At 44.3% G+C, this 26907-nt stretch overlaps 1 protein-coding gene and 1 pseudogene across 2 annotated transcripts in view; one reads left to right on the top strand and one right to left on the bottom strand.

Annotated features, from left to right (window-relative positions):
- Positions 1-18748, top strand: part of LOC147111274 (uncharacterized protein C3orf62 homolog) — a 92124-nt gene extending 73376 nt beyond the window's left edge. Inside the window, exons 2-4 of the mRNA XM_086002025.1 lie at positions 4586-5010; positions 9118-9221; positions 17741-18748. Coding sequence (XP_085858151.1) covers positions 4586-5010; positions 9118-9221; positions 17741-17994 — 783 coding nt within the window. The 3' untranslated portion in view covers positions 17995-18748. The remainder of the gene's footprint in view (positions 1-4585; positions 5011-9117; positions 9222-17740) is intronic.
- A 151-nt stretch (positions 18749-18899) lies between these two features.
- Positions 18900-21579, bottom strand: LOC147111273 (glutathione peroxidase 1-like; annotated as a pseudogene). Its single transcript, XR_015080077.1, has 3 exons — positions 20100-21579; positions 19351-19692; positions 18900-19121 (listed from the first exon to the last, which is right to left on the bottom strand). The product of XR_015080077.1 is annotated as a glutathione peroxidase 1-like (transcript).
- Positions 21580-26907: the final 5328 nt, after the last annotated feature.

Raw genomic sequence — 26907 nt, 5'->3', positions numbered from 1 at the left:
AACTTTTATGCCAGAGGCTGATTTCAGACAGCTACGGGGGTTCTGTGCAATATCACCCAGGATGCCATTCCATTTGTCAGGTAACTGACACCCTTTTTAAGATAGCTGTGGAATTGATCAGTTTGGCATGCGAGCAAGGCAGCAGCATGATGGGGCCATCCAGTTTTGTCATGTTGTTGGATGAGCCAAAATGCAGGGTGCAAATGGAGGGTACCCACATACCATTGCATGTTCCTACCATTAGCTCCTTCATTTTTCTTAACAGAAAGGAGTACCACTCACTGAATGCTCAGATTGTGTGTGACCAGATTCAAAGAATCCTTCATGTGAATGCCAGATTTGCTGCAAGCTGTTGTGATGCATTCATTCTCAGGAATTTTGCCCCCCATGAGCTCTTCAAGGAAGATAGTCAAGTGAAAGGATCGCTTATGGATGACAAAGCATAATCCTGCTGCCATTGGTACTGACCCCTCAAAGAGTTGCAAGAACAGCAGCTGTGGAGCACTACAACTTGGCACATGCCTCTAACAGAGTGATCTTTGAGAGGACCATCTGGGTCTCAAAGGGATGCTTTTGCTGCCTTAATATATGAAGCACAACTTTACCATCCAAAAAGACATAGGGATTCTTGGGGAAGTGACCCTACCTGCTTTACAAGCAGATCTGCATGGAACAGAGCATCAGGAGGAATGTAATTCAGAGGACTCCTCAGTGACAATTGCAAGGGGCGTTTGAACTCAATTTATCAATGAAACATTCTCATCTGTTTAAACACAGGCTACCTTTTTCATTACCATTACTCCTTTTCCTCACCCTCACATAAATTACAACTCTTTCAACCCAGTACCCATCCTAGAACATCACATCAGTCCCCTTTGGCCCTATATGACAATGCAAGTTTAAATCAGCTGATTGAATAAGTGACCACAAAGTAAGTGCATATTCTGTTTTATTACAAGCAATTCAAAAGTGAACATAAGCCATTCTACTCTTTCATCATGCCGCACTTACCCTAGGTGTCAAAACATGCCTTGCATTCTCCTGTTTTAGTGCTTCTCTTAGGTGCAACCTGAGGGCAATGTCACGAGAGGTGATTGCCTGCTCTTGTGGTAAAAGAGGTTCATGGGACTAGGATGTCCGTTCTCATGGCAGCTTGCTCCTGGAAGGGAGCCCCTGTTGGCTGCATCTCTGGAGCTTCTACCTGGGCAGCTTAGTGTCACCTCACATGTGCCACTTGCGTGGTGCTCTGAGGGGTAAGGCTAGATGCCTGCATAGTGCACTGTCCTGAGAAATGGCAGCCTCATGCATATCGTCTCCAACCTTCACCATTCTACTGAGCCCTGGATCTGTGTGTCCACTGATCAGTAGGCTGTGTGGTCTAATGACAGCTATCAGGTCCTAAGAAACAGCGGCCTGCATGCTGCCCCCATTATCTAAAAGCCAGTATGAAGGGTGTCTATTCGGTTCCCTACTGATACCAGGTCAGCAGTCAGAGATTCCACAGAGGTGGAGTCATTGACTGGTTTCTGGCTACTTCTGAGGTTGGGAAGATCTTGCACATTGCTGTGTTAATTCCTGAAAAAAAGAAAAGGCTTCCATGTTGTTACTACAAACGAGGGCTGTGAACTCCAGAATCACAGCAATCAGTTATCACACATCCGTGCAGACTGACGTAGGTGTGTTGTTCCTTGAACATCCTTCTTTTCAGGTGAATACACAGGAATTCTGGGTCCCACAACTCCAAAGCCATGGGCAGTTTTAACCAAAGCCTCCACTGGGAAGGTGACATATCCTCACCCACTCCTCTAGCTCCCTCATGCTCTGAATTGCACAATGTCATTTCCTCACTAACACTATCTAATCCCCCACAGGCGACAGATTCCGAGCTGGTGCTTGGGAGTGAGAAAGCAAGTGACTCGGAAGGACTTCAGGGTGTTCAGGCAGAGGAACATGGAGCAAGAGGTTGCTCCAGGGATTCCTGTGTGGCCTGATCCTCATCATCCTATTTCTCATCATCATCATCCTCTTTCTCATCATCTCTGTCTTCATCATAGTCGACGAAGAAATTTCTGCCTTCCTGTTCTTCCTTCTTATTATCATCTTCCTCTTCACAATTCTTAGCTCTCCGTTGCTGTGATGATTCTGCAGAAAAAGAGTATCAGCTAAGAATGGGTAAGCATTAAACACTTGGACTAGGGAGATAGAGAAGGGTGTAGAAGCTCCTGTGTGACTACCAGGTCACAGGAATGCCACAGCAACTGTCTAGGTGTGCTCTACTAACATGCAGCCGACACTGTCCCACGGATTTTACCATCAATCACTGCTAGAACACCATGCCTCCCCAGTATCTCTATGGCCTGCTCCTCCTAAAAGGTGAACTCTCTAATATCCAGGATCTCCCCTTATCTTTCACAAGCATTGTGCACAGGTACCCTGTAACAAACTTGAGTGCATTCGGTTTTGGCTAGCATTTGAGGGATACCACCCAGGTGACATCAGAGAACTAAAGTTATAGATCTGGTGGTATCATCCTGTTAAAGTGTAGGAAGGAGTTTTTAGATTCTGCATACAAGTAATTGATGTTAGGAGCGATGGCAACAACTATTGTAAGATACTGAGTTAGTGAACCTCTCCAGTGCAGTAGGAAGGGTTACTTGTGAAGCTATTAATTTCAGAATGTCAGCTGTGTGTTGGGGCCCATGGTGCTAAAGGAAAAAAGAGACAGCCATCAGTGTGTTACTTAGCTTGTCTTCGTCAAGTCATTGAACGTTTTCCAGCACTGGTCTGCCATCCTGGGGTGAGAGGTGTCACTCGGTGCCACTGCCACCTCTATCCACATGGCACAGAAGACCCTTTTCTAAGGCTTCCTTCCATGAGCACCTAGCAATCTCTCTCTTTTGCTGCATTTCGTACAGGCGTATCTGTAGGCTGGATTGGTAAAATCATGTGCTCTTCTTTTCTGCTTCTTTGCAATGCCTTGCTCACATCTTTGGATATCTCTGCCAGGTTCTCCACTTGAAGATATTTTTTAATCGTGCCACAGAATCTCACATGAGCCATCTATGACATATACCTGACAGTTACCTCAGTCTTATAATACGTTGAGTACTTAGCAGCTCCACCCCCAGACAGCAATTTTCATCCCTTCCAGTCTTTTTAAAGGCCTGCCATACAAATTTCCACACCTCCTAGCACAGTACTCACATGTTACATGGGAGTTGCACTACTGAGATGCCAGTGAGTATTTAGCTGTCCTCGTGGTCTCTGCCAGGGTCACCACTGCATGCAATGGGTGGGTGGAATTCCTCCTCCGCGACCCAACACTGGTGTAAATGATCCCGTGAATTTTCGGGGCCTTTCTATTTCTACTTCTGGTGGCAATATTTACATTGCCATTTTGTCAGCTCTGCCTCTAGAGGTGCTCACAGTAACCACCTCTTTTGTTCAATCTTGAACCCTCAGGAGGCAGCAGATTTATGTAATTTACTGTACTGCTACCAAAGTTGGCGCAGCAATGTAAACCAAATGTAGTATTAGACTCTCCTCGTATTCAAGCACCACGCTCCCTTGCTCCATGATTATTCTGGCCCCTCATTCATACTTCTTACCATTTCAAATATATGTGCCATGACAAAGATAACTTAATAGTTGTAACCAAAGCGATGACAATGCTGACCTCGAAGAAAGCTGCACACAAAGATCTTGCGATCTCTGTGGTGAAAACTTTAGCTTTCTCGATCTTAATTTGATTGTAGCGCTGTCAAAAGGGGACAAAAGCGTACAGCAGCAGTGATGTCATCAAGCTGTCTAAGCAGCCAATCACATTGAAGAATTCTCACAGACAGCAAACCAGGAAATAAAAAGCACTGATCATTTCACTTTTTAAAATTTTTACAGAGAGCGAAATAAAGATTGGGATATATACATGGTGTTAAGGTAGAAGCTGAAATATCATAAACAAATGTTAAAAAAATTAAAATATATATTTTTTGTTATTTTAAAAATCTAGTCATTTCTATCATAATGGAGAAATTTGACATTCCACAAATATAAAATTAGTTTTTCAGCACCTGAACGGTTGTTCAGCAGACAATACGTCTTTAAAACCCCAGTTACACCTATTACAACAAGGCCTAACTTTTTATGGGGTGTTTAACAGTGATATTAGAGTGGAAAAACTTAAGCTTTCGTCATGCACTGAATCTTGAAGTTACGGTCAGTTTCAGAGGGGTAATGACGGCGATAACTGACAGTTTTGCCATCACTACCACCACAAAATGCGGGCTAATATTATTAACTTTAGTTATTGTCTGTGATCCGCTTGACTGTAAAACCACCACAACGCTGATGCAGAACAATGACAGTTTGAGACATAATGAAGTTGTGAAAATATCAGACAATTTCCAACAATTCTTCCCAATGTGAACATTCTATGGTGTGTTGATAGTTTTTGTTTACACCAGTTAAAACATTACAAATCAATATGAATTTTCTGTTACCAGTTCCCTGTAGCTTCACATTACTCCTGTATGTGTTTCTAATGCGAAGTAGTAAACTAGATTTTGTGTTATGTTTTCCCATGCAGTGGAATAAAATGTCTGAGAAACTGAGGCAGTGCAGGGAGGACCTAGCAGCAGCTCTGGACCGAGCTCTGGAGGACAACATTGTATCTCCTGTGTTCTCTTCAGACCCCGAGTGGCTTGAATCAGCAAGGTTACTGCAACCAAACACTGGTGCATTCATTAACCATCCCATTGCTAGAATGTATCCATCTTTCAATTCTCCACATCTCACCCAGCCAGTTCTGCAAGTATTGCCTGAGAGAGGACCATATTATTGTGTGCCTGCAGAAATTGCCTTGATGGATTGCAATAATATTTCATTTAAAGTAAAGCGGCTTGTTTTTGGAAACACAGAAAGCTTTGATGTGAATGCCACTGTTCCAGTGCCTGATGGTCCCTTTGAGAATGGTTGTGAGAACACACATAACTTTACACAAGAATACATCAGGTACTGAATAACTAAGCTAGGAATTGTGTAAGTTTCCAACACCGATTATACAACTTCCCTTTAAATAGTGCTCCTCACGTGCAGGAAGACGTCTCAAAGCACTTTACAATACAGAGGAAAAGGACATAATGGGGAAAGGGCAAACAATAGAGAGGCTAGGATAGGAAATGGAAGGCACCACCAAGAGGAGGTTTTTGAAAGGCAGGAGGGAGGCAACAAGGTGGAGGGAACTGGGTAGACTAAGGTAGAGATTTCCAGTGGGCACAATTGTAGTAAATAAATAGTTGTCACAGGTGGAGTGGAAGGACAAGAGGTGAGAAACCCTGTATTAGACAATCATAGGGTGTGTGCAGCAACCATAAGGCAAGAGGAGGAGATTGTAAAGGTTCGGTGAGGTGAGGCCATGAAGAGATTTGAAAACAAGGGCAATTTTGACATCAACATGCTGAGGTATGAGGAGTCTTATAGGGCTTGGAAAGTACAGGGTGCTGGAAATGTGGGACTTTTCTGTCCGTAAGTTCAGATTCTGTGTTGTTTTGTAGGAGTTGATCGTCTCAAGAATTGAGGTGGGGAGGTGAGATAGGAAAGCATTAGAGAAGTCAAACCTTGAAGTGATGATGGCATGGACTAAGGTTTCAGCACTGGAAGGGGAAGATGTAGGCAATGTGGTGGAGATAAAATAAAGCAGCCTTGGTAATGGAGGAGATGAGTACAGGGAGCTGAGTACGGAGTCAAGCACAGCACCAAGGTTCCACACCTGACTCAGCATGAGATGGTCATTAGGAAGGTTGATAGAGTCAAGGCCAAGAACACAGAGGTGTTGACAAGAGCCAAATAGGATGTCCCTGGTTTTGCTGAGGAAGTTTTGGCTCATGCAAGTCCTGATATCAGACAGGCAATTTGAAAGTATGGCAACAACCTTTAGGTTGATGGAGGAGGCAGCAAAGTAGAGCTGGAGGTCATCAGCATAAATGTGGAAGCTGAATCCATATTTGCAGATAATGCCTCTGAAGGCTAGCATGTATAAGAACATAAGAAATAGGAGCAGGAGTAGGCCAATCGGCCCCTTGAGCCTGCTCCACCATTCAATAAGATCATGGCTGATCTGATCCTAACCTCAAATATACTATCACTCTCCATCCCACCCGAACCCATGTGATCTCCCAGGAGAGGCGAAAAACCAGATTTTTAAAAAACCCAATGGCCAATTTCGGAGAAAAAATCTGGGAAATTCCTCTCCGACCCATCTAGGCGATCGAAACTCGTCCAGGAGATCACTCTGTCCCTATATTTTCTACAGTACTTACCTTCTGTAAAGGCGATCTCCACCCCAGCCAGGAACAGCAATAAAACCATCTCCTGAAATCTAACAGAATTAGAACACAAGAAGTAGGAGCAGAACCAGGCTACACGGCCCCTGGGCCCGCTCCACTACCCACAGGGCCACGACCATTCCGAACCTAGACTCATGTCCAAATTCCTGCTCGCTCCCCGTAACCCTTAATTCCCTTTACTTCTAGGAAACTATCTATTTCTGTTTTAAATTTATTTAATGATGTAGCTTCCACAGCTTTCTGGGGCAGCAAATTCCACAAACCTACCACCCTCTGAGTGAAGAAGTTTCTCCTCATCTCAGTTTTGAAGGAGCAGCCCCTTATTCTAAGATTATGCCCCCTAGTTCTAGTTTCACCCATCATTGGGAACATCCTCACCGCATCCACCCGATCAAGCCCCTTCACAATCTTATATGTTTCAATAAGATCGCCTCTCATTCTTCTGAACTCCAATGAGTAGAGTCCCAATCTACTCAACCTCTCATCATATGTCCACCCCCTCATCCCCGGAATTAACCGAGTGAACCTTCTTTGTACTGACTTGAGCACAAGTATGTCTTTAAGTATGGACACCAAAACTGTATGCAGTATTCCAGGTGCGGTCTCACCAATACCTTATACAACTGCAGCAATACCTCCCTGTTTTTATATTCTATCCCCCTAGCAATAAAAGACAACATTCCATTGGCCTTCTTGATCACTTGCTGCACCTGCATACAACTTTTTGAGTTTCGTGCACCAGGACCCCCAGATCCCTTTGTACTACAGTACTTTCCAGTTTCTTGCCATTAAGATAATAACTTGCTCTATGATTTTTCCTGCCAAAGTGCATAACCTCACACTTTCCAGTATTGTATTCCATCTGCCAAATCTCTGCCCACTTACTTAGCCTATCTATGTCCCTTTGCAAGTTTTTTATGTCTTCCTCACTCACTACTTTCCCTCCCATCTTTGCATCATCTGCAAACTTTGATATGTTACACTCGGTCCCCTCCTCCAAATCGTTAATATAGATTGTAAAGAGTTGGGGACCCAGCACTGACCCCTGCGGAACACCACTAGTTACTGATTGCCAGTCTGAGAATGAACCATTTATCCCAACTCTCTGCTTTCTGTTAGAGAGCCAATCCTCCACCCACGCCAGAATATTACCCCCAATCCCGTGATTTTTTATCTTGAGCAATAATCTTTTGTGTGGCACCTTGTCAAATGCCTTTTGGAAGTCTAAATACACTACGTCCATTGGTTCCCCTTTATCCACTCTGTATGTTACTTCCTCAAAGAACTCAAGCAAATTTGTCAAACATGACTTCCCCTTCATGAAACCATGCTGAGTTTGTCCTATTAAATTATGTTTATCCAAATGTCCCGTTACTGTCTCCTTAATAATGGACTCTAAAATTTTACCAACCACAGATGTTAGGCTAACAGGTCTATAGTTTCCAGCCTTCTGCCTACTACCCTTTTTAAATAAGGGTGTTACATTAGCAGTTTTCCAATCTGCCGGGACCTTTGCTGAGTCCAGGGAGTTTTGTAAAATTATTACCAATGCATCCACAATCCCTACCGCCACTTCCCTCAAGACCCTAGGATGTAAGCCATCAGGTCCAGGGGATTTATCCGCCTTGAGTCCCATTATTTTACCAAGTACCACTTCCTTAGTGATTTTAATCGTATTTAGCTCCTCCCCCCCTAGAGCCCCCTGTTTGTCCAGTGTTGGGATATTCTTAGTATCCTCTACCGTAAAGACTGATACAAAATATTTGTTCAGAGTTTTTGCCATCTCCATGTTTCCCACCATTAATTTCCCGGACTCATCCTCTAAGGGACCAACATTTACTTTAGCCACCCTTTTTCTTTTGATATAACTATAGAAACTTTTGCTATCTGTTTTTATATTTTTTGCTAATTTACTTTCATAATCTATCTTCCCTTTCTTAATCAATCTTTTAGTTATTTTTTGCTGTCTTTTAAAGACTTCCCAATCTTCTATCCTCCCACTAGATTTGGCTACCTTATATGCCCTTGTTTTTAGTCGGATACTATCCTTAATTACTTTACGTAGCCACGGATTGCTATCTTTTCTTTTACACCCTTTTTTCCTCAGTGGAATATATTTTTTTTGGAAGTTGTAAAATAACTCCTTAAATGTACACCACTGATCATGTACCGTCTTACCCTTTAATCTATTTTCCCAGTCCACTCTAATCAATTCCACTCTCATACCTTCATAGTCTCCTTTATTCAAGCTCAGCACGCTTGTTTGAGATCCAATCTTCTCACCCTCTAATTGAATATGGAATTCCACCATGTTATGGTCACTCATTCCAAGGGGATCCTTTACTAGGACATTTTTAATTAATCCTGCCTCGTTACACAGGACCAAATCTAAGGCTGCTTGCCCCCTGGTCGGTTCAGTTACATACTGCTCAAGAAACCCATCCCTAATACACTCAATGTAGATAGTGAAAAGGAGAGGACAAAGAACACCAGAGCACACCGAAAAAACAAAATAGTGACTGAGCATTGTGGCATCGCCACCTTGGCAAGGAGGATGGACTGGCCAATGGTGTCAAAAGCAGCAGAGGTTCAAGAGGATAAACAAGAGCCATGCCATGGTCATTGTCACACAGGATGTTACTTGTGATTTGAATTAGTGCAGTCTCAGTACTGGGCAGGGCAGAAGCTAGATTTGAGGAACTCAAATAAGCATTCTTTTTCTGATATTTTCCTTTAAATTAAAAAAAATAACGCATTTCCCTTTTTTCAAAAGTCCTTCACAAGAAACCAACAATTATACCTGTCTAGAAGCACAGGGAAATAGTTCTCCAAGCAATTCGTGTGAAGAATTGACAAAGAATCTTCTGGAAGTTATAGGTAATAGTTGTTTATTGCGAACTACTCCATTATTTAAGTAACATGTTTTGAAATTAGGTTATTTGAATATTGGCATACAAAAGCTATTCCTATGAAAGTCCTTTGTATATTAAGTGAGGCATTAACACATGGATTAGCGACTGCTAAAATTGCTGGTGAAATGGGCAGACACATGGCAGATGAAATTCAATGCAGAGAAGTATGAGGTGATATATTTTGGTAGAAGGAATGAGGAGAAACCATACACACTAAATGGTACAATTTTAAAGGGGGTGCTTCTGCATAAATCTTTGAAGGTGGCAGGACAGGTTAACAAAGCAGTTAATAAAGCATATGGGATCCTAGGCTTTATAAATAGAGGCACAGAGTACAAAAGCCAGGAAGTTATGCTAAACCTAGATAAAACACTTGTTCAGCCCCAGCTAGATTATTGTGTCCAATTCTGGGCACCACACTTTAGGAAGGGAGTGAAGGCTATGGAGAGGGTACAGGAGAGATTTAGTAGAATGGCTCCAGGGATGAGGGAATACAGTTACGTGGATAGACTAGACAAGCTGGGGTTGTTCTCCTTGGAGCAGAGAAGGCTAAGAGCAGATTTGATAGAGGTGTTTAAAATCATGAAGGATTTAGATAGAGTAACTAAAGAGAAACCATTTCCAATGGCCGAAGGGTCGATAACAAGAGGCTAAATAACCAGAGGCAACATGAGGGAAAACTTTTTTACACAACAAATGGTTAGGATTTGGAATGCACTGCCTGATAGGGCGATGGATACAGATTCAATAGTAGCCTTTTAAAGGGAATTGGATAAATACTTGAAGGAGAAAACATTGCAAGGATATGGGGAAAGAGCCGGGGAGTGGGACTAACTGGATTACTCTTCGAAGGAGCCGGCACAGACTCGATGGGCCGAGTGGCCTCCTTCTGTGCTGTACTATTATATGATTCTATGAAAATACCAAACCAAGGCATTTAACACAAATGCATTAAGAAGAGCCTCATTTGAAAGCATAAGAAAACAAAAGATTGGTGGGAGCATGTTGCAAGAGTGCCAAACAATTAATGCATCCTGACGATGTTATAGACATCATTGTGAAACTTGGGTGATGTGTACAGGCATCACAACACAGATTTGTATTACAATCTGTAATACACCCTCACAAGTCTTTTGTTGTTCATTTTTGATGATCTTTTCGATACGGGGAAGGTGCATTGGCAACCTGTAATACCATAATTGAGGTGGTGAGGAGTGAAATGACTCTGTTCCATGTTTTGTGGTACGCATCCAAACTTGGGGAAAGTGTTATATTGAATTTAACCAATTCACTTATAAATTAGTTGTATATGGGAAATGTAGAGGCCATTCATCTGACTAATACTATGTCTATGAAATTACACATTTGTTTGGGAAAGTAATTTTTTTATATTTGTTCCTGGGATGTGGGTGTCGCTGGCAAAGCCAGCATTTATTGCCCCTCCTAATTGCCCTTGAGAAGGTGATGGTGAGCCGCCTTCTGCCACAGGGAAAGTCATCGCAAGAATCCTCCTCAACTGCCTTCTCCCAGTGGCTGAAGAGCTCCTCCCAGAATCGCAATGCGGATTCCGCCCAATAAGGGACACAATGGACACGATCTTCACCGCGCGTCAACTACAAGAGAAATGCAGGGAACAGCACCAACCGCTGTACGTGGCCTTCTTTGGCCCCATAAAGGTCTTCGACACCGTCAACCGTGAGGGATATTGGAGTGTCCTCCTCAAATTCGGCTGCCCTCAAAAGTTTGTCACCATCCTCCGCCTGCTTCACGACGACATGCAAGCCATGATCCTGACCAACGGATCCACCACAGACCCAATTCACGTACGGACCAGGGTCAAGCAAGGCTGTGTCATCGCACCAACGCTCTTCTCGATCTTCCTGGCTGCAAAGCTCCATCTTACCCTCAGTAAGCTCCCCACTGGAGTGGAGCTAATCTACAGAACAAATGGGAAACTGTTCAACCTCCGTCACCTCCAGTCCAGATCCAAGGACGTCCCATCCTCTCTCATCGAATTACAGTATGCAGATGATGCTTGCGTCTGCGCACACTCTGAGGCCGAACTCCAAACCATCGTCAACACCTTCACCGAAGTGTACGAGAGCATGGGCCTTACACTAAACATCCATAAGACAAAGGTCCTCTACCAACCTGCCCCCGCCACACAGTACTACTCCCCGATTATCAAAACCCATGATGAGGCCTTGGACAAAGTGGACCACTTTCCATACCTCGGGAGCCTACTGTCAACAAGGGCAGACGTCGATGATGAAGTCCAACATCGCCTTCAGTGTGACAGTGCAGCCTTTGGTCACCTAAGGAAGAGAGTGTTTGAAGACCAGAACCTCAAACCCAGCACCAAGCTCATGGTCTACAGAGCAGTAGTGATACCCGCCCTCCTGTATGCTTCAGCGACATGGACCGTGTACAGCAGGCACGTCCTCAAAGCACTGGAGAGGTACCACCAACGCTGCCTCCGCAAGATCCTGCAAATCCATTGGCAGGATAGGCACACCAACGTCAGTGTTCTCGCTCAGGCCAACATCCTCAGCATCAAAGCTTTGACCACGCTCGATCAGCTCCGATGGACGGGCCACATCATTCGCATGCCCGATACGAGACTCCCAAAACAAGCGCTCTACTCAGAGCTCTGACACGGCAAGAGAGCCCCAGGTGGGCAGAGGAAATGCTTCAAGGATACCCTCAAAGCTTCCTTGAAAAAGTGCAACATCCCCACCGACACCAATTAGGAAAAAAAGGGAGGCTTTTGGCAGATATAAAGGACTAAAAACAGTGGAAGCCCTAGAGGGGTATAGAAAGTGCAGGGGGGTACTTAAAAAAGAAATTAGGAGAACGAAGAGGGGGCATGAAAAACACTGGCGGGCAAAATAAAGGAAAATCCCAAGGTGTTTTATAAGTATATTAAGGGCAAGAGGATAACCAGGGAAAGAGTAGGGCCGATTAGGGACCAAACTGGCAATCTGTGAGTAGAGCCGGAAGATGTAGGTGAGGTTTTAAATGAATATTTTGGATCTGTGTTCACTATGGAGAAGGACGATGTAGGCATAGAAATCAGGCAGGGGGATTGTGATATACTTGAACAAATTAGTATTGAGAGGGAGGAGGTACTAGCGGTTTTAGCGGGCTTAAAAGTGGATAAATCCCCAGGCCCAGAGGAGATGTATCCCAGGCTGCTGTGTGAGGCAAGAGAGGAGATTGCAGGGGCTCTGATACAAATTTTCAGAACCTCTCTGGCCACAGGGGAGGTGCCAGATGACTGGAGGACAGCCAACGTAGTACCATTATTCAAGAAGGGTAGTAGGGATAAACCAGGGAATTACAGGCCAGTGAGCCTAACATCAGCGGTAGGGAAATTATTGGAAAAATTTCTGAGGGACAGAATTAGTCTCCACTTGGAGTGGCAAAGATTAATCAAGAATAGACGGCATGGCTTTGTCAGGGGGAGATCAGGTCTAACCAATTTGATTGAATTTTTCGAGGGGGTGACTAGGTGTGTGGATGAGGGTAGCGCTGTTGATGTAGTCTACATGGACTTCAGTAAGGCTTTTGACAAAGTCCCGCATGGGAGACTGGTCAAGAAGGTAAGAGCCCATGGGATCCAGGGCAATTTGGCACATTGGATCCAAAATTGGCTTAGTGGCAGGAAGCAGAGGGTGATGGTTGAAGGTTGTTCTTAATGACTGGAAGCCTGTGTCCAATGGTGTACCGCAGGGATCGGTGCTGGGTCCTTTGCTGTTTGTAGTGTACATTAATGATTTAGATATGAATGTAGGAGGTATGATCAGTAAGTTTGCAGATGACACGAAAATTGGTGGAGTGGTAAATAGCAAGGAGGGAAGCCTCAGGCTACAGGACGATATAGATGGGTTGGTCTGATGGGCAGAACAGTGGAAAATGGAATTTAACCCTGAAAAGTGTGAGGTGGTGCATTTTGGGAGGACTAACAAGGCAAGGGAATACACAATGAATGGTAGGACCCTAGGAAGGACAGAGGATCAGAGAGACCTTGGTGTACATTTACATAGATCCCTGAAGACAGCAGGACAGATAGATAAGGTGGTTAAAAAGGCATATGGGATACTTGCCTTCATTAACCGAGGCATAGAATATAAGAGCAGGGAGGTTATGATGGAGCTGTACAAAATGCTAGTTAGGCCACAGCTGGAATACTGTGTCCAGTTCTGGTCGCCACACTATAGAAAGGATGTGATTGCATTGGAGAGGGTGCAGAGGAGATTCACCAGGATGTTACCTGGGCTGGAGCGCTTCAGCTGGGGCTGGGGTTGTTTTCCTTAGAGCAGAGAAGACTGAGGGGAGACCTGATTGAGGTGTAAAAAATTATGAGGGGCATAGATAGGGTAGATAGAAAGGAACTTTTCCCCTTAGTAGAGGGGTCAATAACCAGGGGGCATAGTTTCAAGGTAAGGGGCAGGAGGTTTAGAGGGGATTTGAGGGAAAACTTTTTCACCCAGAGGGTGGTTGGAATCTGGAACTCACTACCTGAAAGGGTGGTAGAGGCAGGAACCCTCACAACATTCAAGAAGCATTTAGATGAGCACTTGAAATGCCATAGCATACAAGGCTACGGACCAAGTGCTGGAAAATGGGATTAGAATAGACAGGGCTTGATGGCCGGCGCGGACACGATGGGCCGAAGGGCCTCTTTCTGTGCTGTAAAACTCTATGACTTTATGACACCTGGGAATCCCTGACCCAAGACTGCACCAAGTGGAGGAGAAGCATCCGGGAAGGCACCAAACACCTTGAGTCTCTTCGCTGGGAGCAAGCAGAAGCCAAATGCAAACAATGAATGGAGTGCACGTCAACCCAAGCACCCCACCCACCCGCCCCTTCAACCACCGTCTGCCCGACCTGTGACAGAGACTGTAGCATTGGACTCAACAGTCACCTGAGAACTCATTTTTAGTGTGGAAACAAGACATCTTCGGTTCCGAGGGACTGTTTAAGAAGGAAAAGAGCTGCCTTCTTGAACCGCTGCAGTTTGTGTGGTGAAGGTACTCCCACAGTGCTGTTAGGGATGGAGCTCTAGGATTTTGACCCAGCATTAATGAAAGAACAGCGATATATTTCTAAGTCAGGATAGTGTGTAACTTGGAGAACTTGGAGGTGATGGTGCTCCAATGCACCTGCTGCCCTTGTCCTTCTAGGTGGCAGAGGTCGCGGGTTTGATGTGTGCTGCTGAAGAAGCCTTGTCGAGTTCCTGCAGTGCATCTTGTAGATGGTACACACTGCAGCCAAGGTGCGCTGGTGGTGGGGGGAGTGAATGTTTAAGGTGGTGGATGGGGCGCCGATCAAGTGGGCTGCTTTGCCCTGGATGGTGTCCAGTTTCTTGAGTGTTGTTGGAGCTGCACTCATTCAGGCAAGTGGAGAGTATTCCATCACACTCCCGACTTGTGCCTTGTAGATGGTGGAAAGGTTTTGGGGAGTCAGGAGGTGAGACACTTGCCACAGAATACCCAGCCTCTGACCTGCTCTTGTAGCCACAGTATTTATGTGGCTGGTCCAGTTAAGTTTCTGGTCAGTGGTGATCCCCAGGATGTTGATGGTGGGCGATTCGGCGATGGTAAGGCCGTTGAATGTCAAGGGGCGGTGGTTAGACTCTTGTTGGAGATAGACATTGCCTGGCACTTGGCGAATGTTACTTGCCACTTATCAGCCCAAGCCTGAATGTTGTCCAGGTCTTGCTGCATACGGGCATGGACTGCTTCATTACCTGGGCAGTTGTAAATGGAACTGAACACTGTGCGATCATCAGCGAACATCCCCAATTCTGAACTTATGATGGAGGGAAAGTCATTGATGAAGCAGCTGAAGATGGTTGGGTCTAGGACACTGCGCTGAGGAACTCCTGCAGCGATGTCCTGGGACTGAGATGATTGACCTCCAACAACCACAACCATCTTCCTTTGTGCTCGGTATGGCTCCAGCCAGTGGAGAGTTTTCCCCCTGATTCCCATTCATTTCAATTTTACTAGGGCTCCTTGATGCCACACTCGGTCAAATGCTGCCTTGATGTCAAGGGCAGTCACTCTGACTTCACCTCTGAAATTCAGCTCTTTTGTCCATGTTTGGACCAAGGCTGTAATGAGGTCTAGAGCTGAGTGGTCCTGGTGGAACCCAAACTGAGCAGCAGTGAGCAGGTTATTGGTGAGTAAGTGCTGCTTGACAGCACTGTCAACGACATCTTCCATCACTTTGCTGATGATTGAGAGTAGACTGATGGGGCGATAATTGGCCGGATTGGATTTGTCCTGCTTTTTGTGGACAGGACATACCTGGGCAGTTTTCCACATAGTCGGGTAGATGGCAGTGTTGTAGCTGTACTGGGACAGTTTGGCTAGTTCTGGAGCGCAAGTCTCCTCCATGTTGAACACCACTTGGAAGAAGCACTGAAGGTAACAAGGGCACACAATGTACTCTGTGTGGTGGACTGGATCTGGGAAAAAGCTACACTAGGCCTAGAAATTGGATCACACTGTGCCCGTCTGATGTAAAATGAGCACCTATGGGTCCAGTATGCTGGGTGGCGTTTCCTACATTACAAGTGTGCCACCCGCTCTATTTGTAAAGTCTGCCAAGTAGGCATCCAGGACCTTTGCACATGCAAATAGGGGCTACACTCTGAGACCCCCTTTGCAAAATGTGATTGCGCTGCGCATGCTACAATCAGTTTCTTCAGGCGTTTGGCAGTCAAACCAGCAGTCCTTAAGGTATGTTTGAACTTTTTTATTTACCTGGTAACAGCTGTGGCTCAGCTTCAGTTTTTGATGTTACTAAGTGGTGGAGGAATGACAGAGTGGCGGAATGGATTTGTATGATACAATGGAATGATCACCATGTTGTAAATATTTTAACCGTTGAATAAATCCATATATAAAAAGGGTAGCACTGTTGCCTCTGAGATAGAAGGGCATGGGTTCAAGCCCCACTCCAGAGACTTAGAATCATAGAATGGTTACAGCACAGGAGGCCATTCTGCCCGTCGAGTCTGTGCCGGCTCTCTGCAAGAGCACTTCAGCTAGTCCCACCTCCCCGCCCTTTTCCCGTGGCCCTGCAATTTTATTTTCCCTCAGGTACTTATCTGATTCCCTTTTGAAAGCCACGATTGAATCTGCCTCCACCAACCTTTCAGGCAGTGCATTCCAGATCCTAACCACTCTTTTGCCAATCACCTTAAATCTGTGTCCTCTGATTCTCGGCCCTTCTGCCAACGGGAACAGTTTCTCTCTATCTACTCTGTCTAGACCCCTCATGGGCACAAAATCTAGGCTGACACTCCAGTGCAGTACTGAGGGAGCTGCTTAACGTCCTTAGGATGAGACGTTAAGTCCCTGTCTGCCTTCTCAGGTGGACCTGAAATATTGGCACTATTTGAAGAGCAGGGGCTTCCCCCCATGTCCTGAATCAACATCACTAAAAGAAATTACCTGGTCATTTATCTCATTGCTGTTTGTGGGACCTTGCCGTGCGCAAATTGGCTGCAGCGTTTCCCACATTACAACGGTGACTACACTGCTTTGTAAAAGTATTGGCTGTAAAGCACCATGAATAGTCCTGAGATCAAGAGAGGTGCTATAAAAATGCAAGTCTTTCTTATTGTGGTGCTGGGCGGGCGCCACATTAAATTCAAGGTCAGCGGCCGACTGCTGCTCCCGCCCCCACCGGGGCTCCCCTAGCGACCTTGGCTGGTGTCTGAGCCGGCCGATGTTGTTACCCCACCACGACCAGCGAACTATCTCTGGGGCAGTGACTGGCGCTCGCAGCGCACCAATTTTCTGTGGTCCAGCCGCTGCCTCATGAGGCATGTGCAGCGTGCACCACAACGAGGTCGTGCCCAAATCGGGCGTGACCCGATTTCTCGGCCATTGCATCGGAACTTCGCTGGTCCCAAGGGAGACTGCATTCTGATCAATAAAGGAGCTCAAACCTCAGTAAGTTGACCACCTTGATAAACAGATAAGAAATGTCTGGGACTAGTAGTTTACATAAAAGTGGCGCTCATTGCATTATTCACGGGCGAGTTATTTTCTGTATACCACCCGTCCCTGACACGTTCATACAATGAGACATTGTGACGCTAATGTTTCATTTTTGAAGCTTCAGTGGTTGGTCTTGGGAGCAGTACACCGGGCCCCACTCCTGATCATTTAAAACTGCTTTGCCAGCCTTCCCTAAGTTTGTAATAATTACTGTAGCTTAAGTGTACTTCCAATTGTTCTATCCAAACGAACCTGCATTATTAACAAATCAAACAGTTAAAACATTTAGATATTCACTTTAAGTTTAAAGCGCATGTTTTAATCAAAAAAGACTATTTTAAGGTTATGGGGCAGCAGATATGAGTGTCCCATCTTGAAAACGTGTATCGGTTTACAGATATAAGTAGGGCAGCTTTGGTGAATTGTTCTGCCGCATTTAACCAATGCCTTGTATTTTATGAAGAGAGCACCAGTATTCGAACACTTGAAGCCTTGGCAGGAAAACTGGAACCTTTAAGCGAACCCTGCCTATCTCCCTCCCAATCTGCCGGCTCAGTATCTGCAGAAGACACTCTAGCCCTTTTCTTTGCGGATCCGTCCTATAGCCCAATAAAGAAAGAACCGCACATTGGGAAATACAGAGTCTCAGATGATGACAACCTGATTAATATTGTCTTGGACATGGAGGAGGATTACAACTTGGTGAAAAAATTATAGATAGATAAATATAAATAAATAACGTGACTGGTTGAAAGGGACGCCTAATGCCGAGCACATCCTAATAGTGCAGTGGACGGGTCTGGAAGTTAAGAGGACACGTGTTAAAACTGTTTTCCAGCTGGAATTCATTCCCAGCTTTTCATAGGAGCACGAACACCTACTGAAAGATCCAAATAAATTGCAGAAGCAATTACTTTTAAAATAAAGTTTACACGACTGGGTTGGAGAGTGCTTGAGTGAGGATATGAAAAATGATCACCATTCTGCTCCGCCTGTGGGAAACAACCAAAAAAACGAAGTACAGTTGCAATTCTGTTATGTGTTTGGCATTCAGGATGAAACAGAATGCATAAACCGCTTGGTTACGATCCCATTATGAAGTAAGAGCCTTGGCCTCCAGTTTTATGTACAAATTGCCACTGTCGACCCTCATCGATGACTTACACAACTCTGGAAGGAAAAGCAAGGGACTGTCACGAGTTATCTAGTAGTCCCTTACTATTAAACTTAGTATGTTGGCCAGCTATACGAGGTAAGCGAGTAGGTGCAATTTTTAATTTAAGTAGTCACGGTCATGGTCAGTACAACAATGGACACTCCCCTCTATTTAAAAACACTGACTAATGTATGAAATACTCTATACATTAAAGGTCATGCGATTTGTTCCAAAGAGGAGTCAGTGCAGCTATGTAAAAGAGTTGTATATACTGAATGATTCGTTTCTGTGGAATAAACAGTGTTGGTTCAACATGTGGGATCTTATGAGAAGTTATTTCCCAAGCACAGGGTTAATACTCCCAGCCTGAAAACACACCTATAGTTGAGGTACCAAGACTTCGTACTAACACAAAAAAAGCGTCTGCCAGCTACATACGGCCTAATTAAACTGGTGCGAGAGACAGTTTTTCATCAAAACAGGTTTATTCGAAAAGCGTTCCTTTACATGAGGTTGTTTTATAACAAGTTAGGCTTTTACAGGCTGCATCAAGTACTTTTCAGTTGACCTTTCAAAAAGCACCATCATATAGTAAAATGCCCAACAGCAAACTGGTTCATTCGGATGTGCGAGGAACTTTCTTTCGGGAGTATGGGGAACATTTGGGTCTTTTCCGTTTACTGCATTTCTAAACAGAGGGATCAGACCTATTAGATTAACGCTGAAACATTACAGAGCATCTAATATTTCTTACATGATAGATGTTGTAAGGCGTTATGATTTTACACCTTATAATCATGCACTCTTGACTAAACCTATAGGATAATCACATAATAAAATGCCTAATAGTAACATACCACCACAATTTAACAGTACAGATACAATTTTTACAGTTTTAAAATACACTATTATTAGACCTTTCGCAGAAGAGTTTTGATGTCTTCTGCTATGTCCGTGGCGATGAAACGTTTACTGTAGCGCTTGTATGGCACTCCATCCGCCCCAACGAGGAATTTCTCGAAGTTCCAGGCGATGTCACACCGACAGACCGGGCTCCAGACTATGAACTTGGGGTCGCACATTAAGATGCCTGGTTCGTCGTGGGGTTCAGGCAACCTCTCTTTCAGAAAAGTGAAGATTGGATTCGCGTCTGCTCCGTTCACCAGGGTCTTTTCGGTCACCGGGAAATTCGGCATAAAGCCGTTGCCTGGACGGACATACTTCAAGGCGTTAAGAATCTCGTCATTGGCGTTGTTTTCCTACCAAAAAAAATGGTAAAACAATGTCAACTCCAAAAATATTTGGCCGGAGGTTTCCGCTTCTGAATGGGTGGGAAACCGCGTGCTGGTCCTATTTGCAGCATTTTGACAAGCGGCTGAAAGGTGAAAGTTACATTTCCATTTTAGGCATTTTTTTCCTGGTGAATTCCAATATCCTTTTTGAATAATGGCTTGTTACCGTACAAACCTTTCAGAAGAATTGGGAGCTTGCCGAAAACCACAGCAAGCCAGGAAACTCTGGAAACAGATAAGCACTTGGAAAAAGAGACCTTTCCACAAGCCAATTAATAAAATAAAATAAGCGGGGGCCGGGGGAATGTCTCGGTCTGAAAAGCCATAACAAAAATACTTTCATTTTTTTTCCCTCCCAAAAAAGTCGAACTTACTTGGTAGCCGAACTGGTTGCAGGGAAAACCAAGAACCACAAACCCCTGGCTGCCGTAGCATTTCTGGAGCTCGTTCAAGTTGTGGTAATCCCTGCTCGTCGTGCTTCATAGGGAAGCCACGTTTACAATCAGCACCACCTTTCCCTCGAGCTTGTTGAAGTTTAGGACCTCGCCGGTGAGAAGCTTAGTGGAAAACCCATAAAATGTCTTCCCGCAGCTCCCTGCCATCTTCCAAACCAGTCTCTCCACTCCACTCCACCACGCTGATGACTCTTGCTTGACTGTCTGGGGAAGTGGAGCCACGTGTCCCTATGTATCAAATCACAAAACAAAGCCTCCGACCGAAAGCGCTGATGTAGAATATGATTAAATATACCGTATGTTTTTAAAATACATTCACAGCCCGAGTAAAGCTAAATCAAAAACCGGTAGACTGGTGCGTTTGGTAACTAACAGCCTCCGCAGTATTTTGCTCTGGTAAATATCTGTGTTTAGTAGTTTCTTTGTGATTGTTTCAGTATCAAGTTATAGTCATCAGCATCACGCTACGTCAAAGTGACATTCAGGAAATGATCACATCGGTTGTTTACGCAGGCAGTTTTCAGAGGAGGCTTAAACCTAGCACCTAGAGGTAAATGCAGAGGAAATTGTAGAGCTGCACAACTTCTTGCCAACCAGGCAAGCCAATGTTGAGCACAACTTGCTTGATGTAGTTTCAAGGGAATGGTCTTGTGAATGTTCCGCCCCATACTCAACGCCTTACATGACCTGGGCCTTTCTTTGATCGACCAATAAGGGTGACACTAGGTTGCCCCAGGGTCATCAAACACAAATCATCACAACAGGGGTCTGGTAGCATAATGGTTATGTCACCAATGATCCAGAGACGTGAGTTCAAATCCCTCTGTAGCAGCTAGGGAATTTAAATTCAATTAGTTAATTTTCTTCCGATTAGGCACTTTGCAGCCTTCCGGACTCAATATCGAGTTCAATAGTTTCAGATCATAACCTCAGCCCCTATTACATTTTTACTTATATTTTTTTTCCACCCCTTTGTTTTGGATCCTCCCTCCCCCCCCTTTCCTTTTTTCCTCTCTCCCACACGGCAGCTGTCTCCCATCCTGCCAGTACACTTCACACCTAATCCCGCCGTCTTTTCTCTCCACTGTCCTATTACCATCTCGTCTGGTTTTGAATACCTCTTAAGGTCTCTTTTACTTCTTTTACATCTTTTGTTCTATCGCAGCCCTGCCTTCGGTCTATTTTATTTCCTTTCCAGTTTTGAAAAAGGGTTAGACCCGAAACGTCGACTCTAATTTCTCTCCACGGATGTTGCCTGGCCTGCTGAGTTTTTCCAGCATTTTCTGTTATTTTAGTTAATTTTTAATTCTGGAATTAAAAGCTAGTATCAGTAATGGCTGTTATTGTCATAAAACCCCATCTGCTTCACTAATGTCCTTTAGGGAAGAAAATCTGCCGTCCTTACCTGGTCTGGCCTTGACTCCAGTCCCACAGCAACGGTTGACTCTTAACTGCCCTCTGAAATGGCCTAGCAAGCAGCTCAGTTGTAACAAACCGCTACGAAAAACAATTATACAGTATAAGAATAAAACCAGACGGACCACCTTGCATCAACCTAGGCACTGGCTACAGACACGACAATAGCACACCCAGCCCAGTCAACCCTGCAAAGTCCTCCTCACTAACATCTGAGGACTTGTGCCAAAATTGGAAGACAATGTTCCCTCTAATTTTTTTTGTACTGAGCGGGCCACGGACTCCTTTGAGCGCGACCTTTTCATCCGCTGGCAAATTTTACAACAATAGCAGCAACAGCAACCACTTAAAAGCATATAGACAGTAACGCCATATCGCCACCCCACCATCTCAAATCATGAGACAATCAGACAAGGTTCTATACAAGATTAACATCACTTCTCTGCTTTTGATTTCTATTCCTCTAGAAATGAGCCCCAGTGCTTTATTTGCACTTTTATGATTTTTTTAACCTGCATTGCTACTTTTAATGATTTGTGAATCTCTACCCCGAGATCTCTTTGCACCTTTACCCCATTTAGACTCTTATTTTCCAAGGAGCAGGTCGCCTCCTTATTCCTCCTACCAAACTGCTCCACCTCACACTTATCTATATTGAAATCCATTTGTCATTTACATGCGCATTCTGCAAGTTTGTTTACGATAGAATTAATTAAAAGCTTTTAGTTCATCATGTACAAACTCTATTTTTTTTAAAAAGAATTACCTGTCAGAACTGACTGGGATATAAAAGAACTGCATAATAATGCATTAACACTTCAGAAACGTCACTCAGTTACACGGTTATGTATCAACAAACAATCCAAAAGCCCAAGCTGAGCTGAAAGAGGCATATCTATTCATGTAATTAGTATTAATTTTTAAAGTTTTCAATTAATTATCCCATCCCTTATGTCACTATACCAATGACTGCACAAGCAGCAGGAGCAGGAGCGGCTTTCCTATGGCACTGACGTGCTGTGCGTCCACATAAGTAATTAGAATATTAATCACAATGCAACCAGAAGAAGGGTCAAACCCGAAACGTCAACTCAAATTTCTCTCCACGGATGTTGCCTGACTTGCTGAGTTTTTCCAGCATTTTCTGTTGTTATTTCGGATTTCCAACATCTGCAGTATTTTGCTATCAGACAACCAAGTGCTGTAGTTCTTTAGTTCACAGCATTAAAAAGAACTGAACAAAAACAGGTATCCGTATTTTCAACTTCAATCACTTCCAATAATAAGAACATAAGAACTAGGGTCAGCAGTAGGCCATTCGGCCCTTCGAGCCTGCTCCGCCATTCAATAAGATCATGGCTGACCTTCTACCTCAACTGCACCTTCCCTCACTATCCCCATATCCCTTGATTCCATTAGTATCCAAAAATCTATCGATCTCTGTCTTGAATATACTCAACAACTGAGCCTCCACAGCCCTCTGGGGTAAAGAATTCCAAAGATTCACAACCCTCTGAGTGAAGAAATTTCTCCTCATCTCAGTCCGAAATGGCTGACCCCTTATTTTGAGACTCGTTCTAGGCTCCCCAGCCAAGGGAAACATCCTCCCTGCATCTACCTGGTCAAGCCCCTTAAGAATATTATATGTTTCAATGAGATCACCTCTCATCCTTCCAAACACTAGGGAATATAGGCCTAGTCTCCTCAATCTGTCCTCATAGGACAATCCCCCCATCCCAGGAACCGGTCTGGCGAACCTTTGTTGCACTCCCTCTATGGCAAGTATATCCTTCCTTAGGTAAGGAGACCCAAACTCTACACAATACTCCAGGTGTGGTCTCACCAAGGCAATATATTTGCGCGGGAATTGACGATTATGCCCAAAGCAGAAACTCTATCCCAGAGTGCTGTTTGGTAGCATTAGTCTGTGTAACCATGGGAGAGAGAATGGAAAGTTACTGAAAAGCTTGTTTTTGTCAGCAAGAATTGTATAATAGCAGCCAGTCTAAAGTGAAAAAGAGACAGTCCACGAGACCGACTAATAGAACACTATGCAGGAAGTCGATTATTCTCTCCATCTCCTAAACAGAAGAACTGGCCATTCAAAGGAGAAGAGGAACTCACTAGTTAGTTACAGATTCGACCTAGTGACAACAAATGAGAAGGCAAAGCACAAGTCATTCCCAGAACGGAGTGACTGCTGCCAACGAACCGGAGGCTGCGCAGAAGCGTACTGCGCACTCCAACAAACAGCAGCATGATGTTTCTGCTTTAAAACCGATCATGCTAACCAGCTCGCTCCCTTCCCTGCTTCTCGGCTCGTTCACCAGCTTTCTCCCTTCCCGGCTATCTGCTCCCTACCAGTTATACTCTTTCTCGCTGAGAAGTGTTTATCTTTTCTTGGAAACATCTGTAAAGCATGATAAACGTTGTCTTCTTGAACCTGCACGCCTCCCATGTAACATGTCAGAAATGCAGCACGTATTCACAAGTGCAGAAAAACACAAAGAAAGACTTGACAGCCAATGAAGTACTTTTACAGCCAATGAAGTACTTTTTGCAGTGTAGTCGCTGTTGTAATGTCGGAACATACACTGCGTCACCAAATTAAAAACAAAAAGCAGGAAAAGCTATGATTTAACAGAAATAAACATTCATCTTTCTTCTTGGACAGGAGCACCAATCAGACAGAGTTGAAAATGTTTAATATGTTGACGTAAAGTTGTTAATTTACGAATTTCGCTGCTAATGTTTTTCTCTCAAACATTCTCCGCAATATTAATCCCTGCTCTTATCACAAAAAGTGTCGCAATTAAATAACGGGAAACAAGCTTCATTGTACTCTCAATTTTAAATCTCCTATTTCAAACATTTATACCAAATCGAAATTGTACATTTTCAGTTTAATCAAGTAGATTCTGTGTTTTTCTTAATAAACAAATAGAAGTTTCTTCTAAAGTAGATTCCTGCAATTTTTATACATCATTACATAATTCTTGTTTCTATTAACACGCCACTAAACGTTTAAAAGGAAATCTATATTTACATTATTCCTGTTAGGACGATAGAACAACAGACAAAATAAACTGGTTTGCACCTTACAGGGAACAGTGGCGGTGACTATTCCACTCCTCTCAATATACAGGGGAGGGGCCAGGTGAGACAGCTGCTGGCCTAATGGCATTATCAGTAGTCCCGTCTGTATATTGATGGAACAAGCCAACTAAAGGCCCTGCAATGTTGTGTCCTTCACTAGTTCCTGTGAAAGAATGTCCTGAGCAAGCTAGGCCCATGCCCGAGTATTTATACTCTCCCTGGACAGCGCCACCAGCAGGCCGCCCAGTATTATTTCTTAAGTCATTTCCACATGAATGACAAGATTCATGTCGGGGGGGGGGGGGAGGTCGCGCAGACCCCCGATTGATGCCAGATCAACCTCTGGGCCCTACTGTCCAGGACCCACTCTCTATCTCCAGGCCCCAAAGACAAGTCAGTCTGGAAGGCAGAGCAAATATGTAATGGCACAAGGGAGTATGGCAAGGCTGGATGGCATTTATTTTAATGCAAGGGGTCTTGCGAGTAAGGCAGATGAATTGAAGGGGTTGATGAACACATGGGAGTATGATATTGTTGCTATCACAGAGACCTGGTTGAGGGAGGGGCAGGACTGGCAGCTCAATATTTCGGGATACAGAAGCGAGACAGAGGGGGGTGTAAAAGAGGGGTGTCGCAATATTAATCAAGGAGTCAATTACTGCAGTAAGGAGGGATGATATCTTATCAGGTTCCTCTAATGAGGCGATATGGGTAGAACTTAAAAACTAGGAGTGTACTATAGGCCCCCAAACAGTCAGGGGGAGATAGCGGAACAGATATGTAGGCAAATCTCAGAGAAGTGTAGAAATAATAGGATAATAATAGTAGGGGATTTCAACTTCCCCAATATTAACTGGGATAGTTAGAGTGTGAAAGGCTTATAGGGTGTGGAATTCTTAAAGTGCATCCAGGAGAGCTTTTTGAGCCAGCATGTAGAATGTCCTACAAGAGAGGGGGTGGTACTGGACCTAATTCTAGGGAATGTAGCCGGGCAAGTGGCAGAAGTATCAGTAGGAGAGCATTTTGGTGACAGTGACCATAATTCGGTGAGATTTAAGGTAGTCATGGAAAAGGACAAAGATGGACCGGAAATAAAGGTTCTAAATTGGGGGAAGACCGATTTTAATATGATAAGGCAGGATCTGGCCAAAGTGGACTGGGATCAGCTACTTGTAGAAAAATTCACATCAGAGCAATGGGAGTCATTCAGAAAGGAAATAGAGAGAGTACAGCACCAACATGTTTCCGTGAACGTCAAGGGTGGGACCAACAATTCCAGGGAACCCTGGATGTCAAGGGATATACAAGAATGGATTAGGAAAAAAAGGGAGGCTTTTGGCAGATACAAAGGACTAAAAACAGTGGAAGCCCTAGAGGAGAATAGAAAGTGCAGGGGGGTACTGAAAAAAGAAATTAGGAGAGCGAAGAGGGGGCAGGAAAAAACACTGGCGGGCAAAATAAAGGAAAATCCCAAGGTATTTTATAAGTATATTAAGGGCAAGAGGATAACCAGAAAAGAGTAGGGCCCATTAGGGATCAAAGTGGCAATCTGTGTGCAGATCCGGAAGATGTAGGTGAGGTTTTAAATGAATATTTTGCATCTGTGTTCACTATGGAGAAGGACGATGTAGGCATAGAAATCAGGCAGGGGGATTGTGATATACTTGAACAAATTAGTATTGAGAGGGAGGAGGTACCAGCGGTTTTAGTGGGCTTAAAAGTGGATAAATCCCCAGGCCCAGACAAAATGTATCCCAGGCTGCTGTGTGAGGCAAAGGAGGAGATTGCAGGGGCTCTGACACAAATTTTCAGAACCTCTCTGGCCGCAGGACTGCTAACGTAGTACCATTATTCAAGAAGGGTAGTAGGGATAAACCAGAGAATTACAGGTCAGTGAGCCTAACATCAGCGGTAGGGAAATTACTGGAAAAAATTCTGAGGGACAGAATTAGTCTCCACTTGGAGAGGCAAGGATTAATCAAGGATAGTCAGCATGGCTTTGTCAGGAGGAGAACATGTCTAACCAATTTAATTGAATTTTTCAAGGGGGTGACTAGGTGTGTGGATGAGGGTAGTGCAGTTGATGTAGTCTACATGGACTTCAGTAAGGCTTTTGACAAAGTCCCACATGGGAGACTGGTCAAGAAGGTAAGAGCCCATGGGATCCAGGGCAATTTGGCACATTGGATCCAAAATTGTCTTAGTGGCAGGAGGC

Source organism: Somniosus microcephalus, chromosome 11 (genome assembly GCF_052327205.1).
Source record: "Somniosus microcephalus isolate GS21.2 chromosome 11, FLI_Smic_1.0, whole genome shotgun sequence".
Classification (NCBI taxonomy): Eukaryota; Metazoa; Chordata; class Chondrichthyes; order Squaliformes; family Somniosidae; genus Somniosus; species Somniosus microcephalus.
This window is presented reverse-complemented; position numbering and strand designations above follow the sequence as displayed.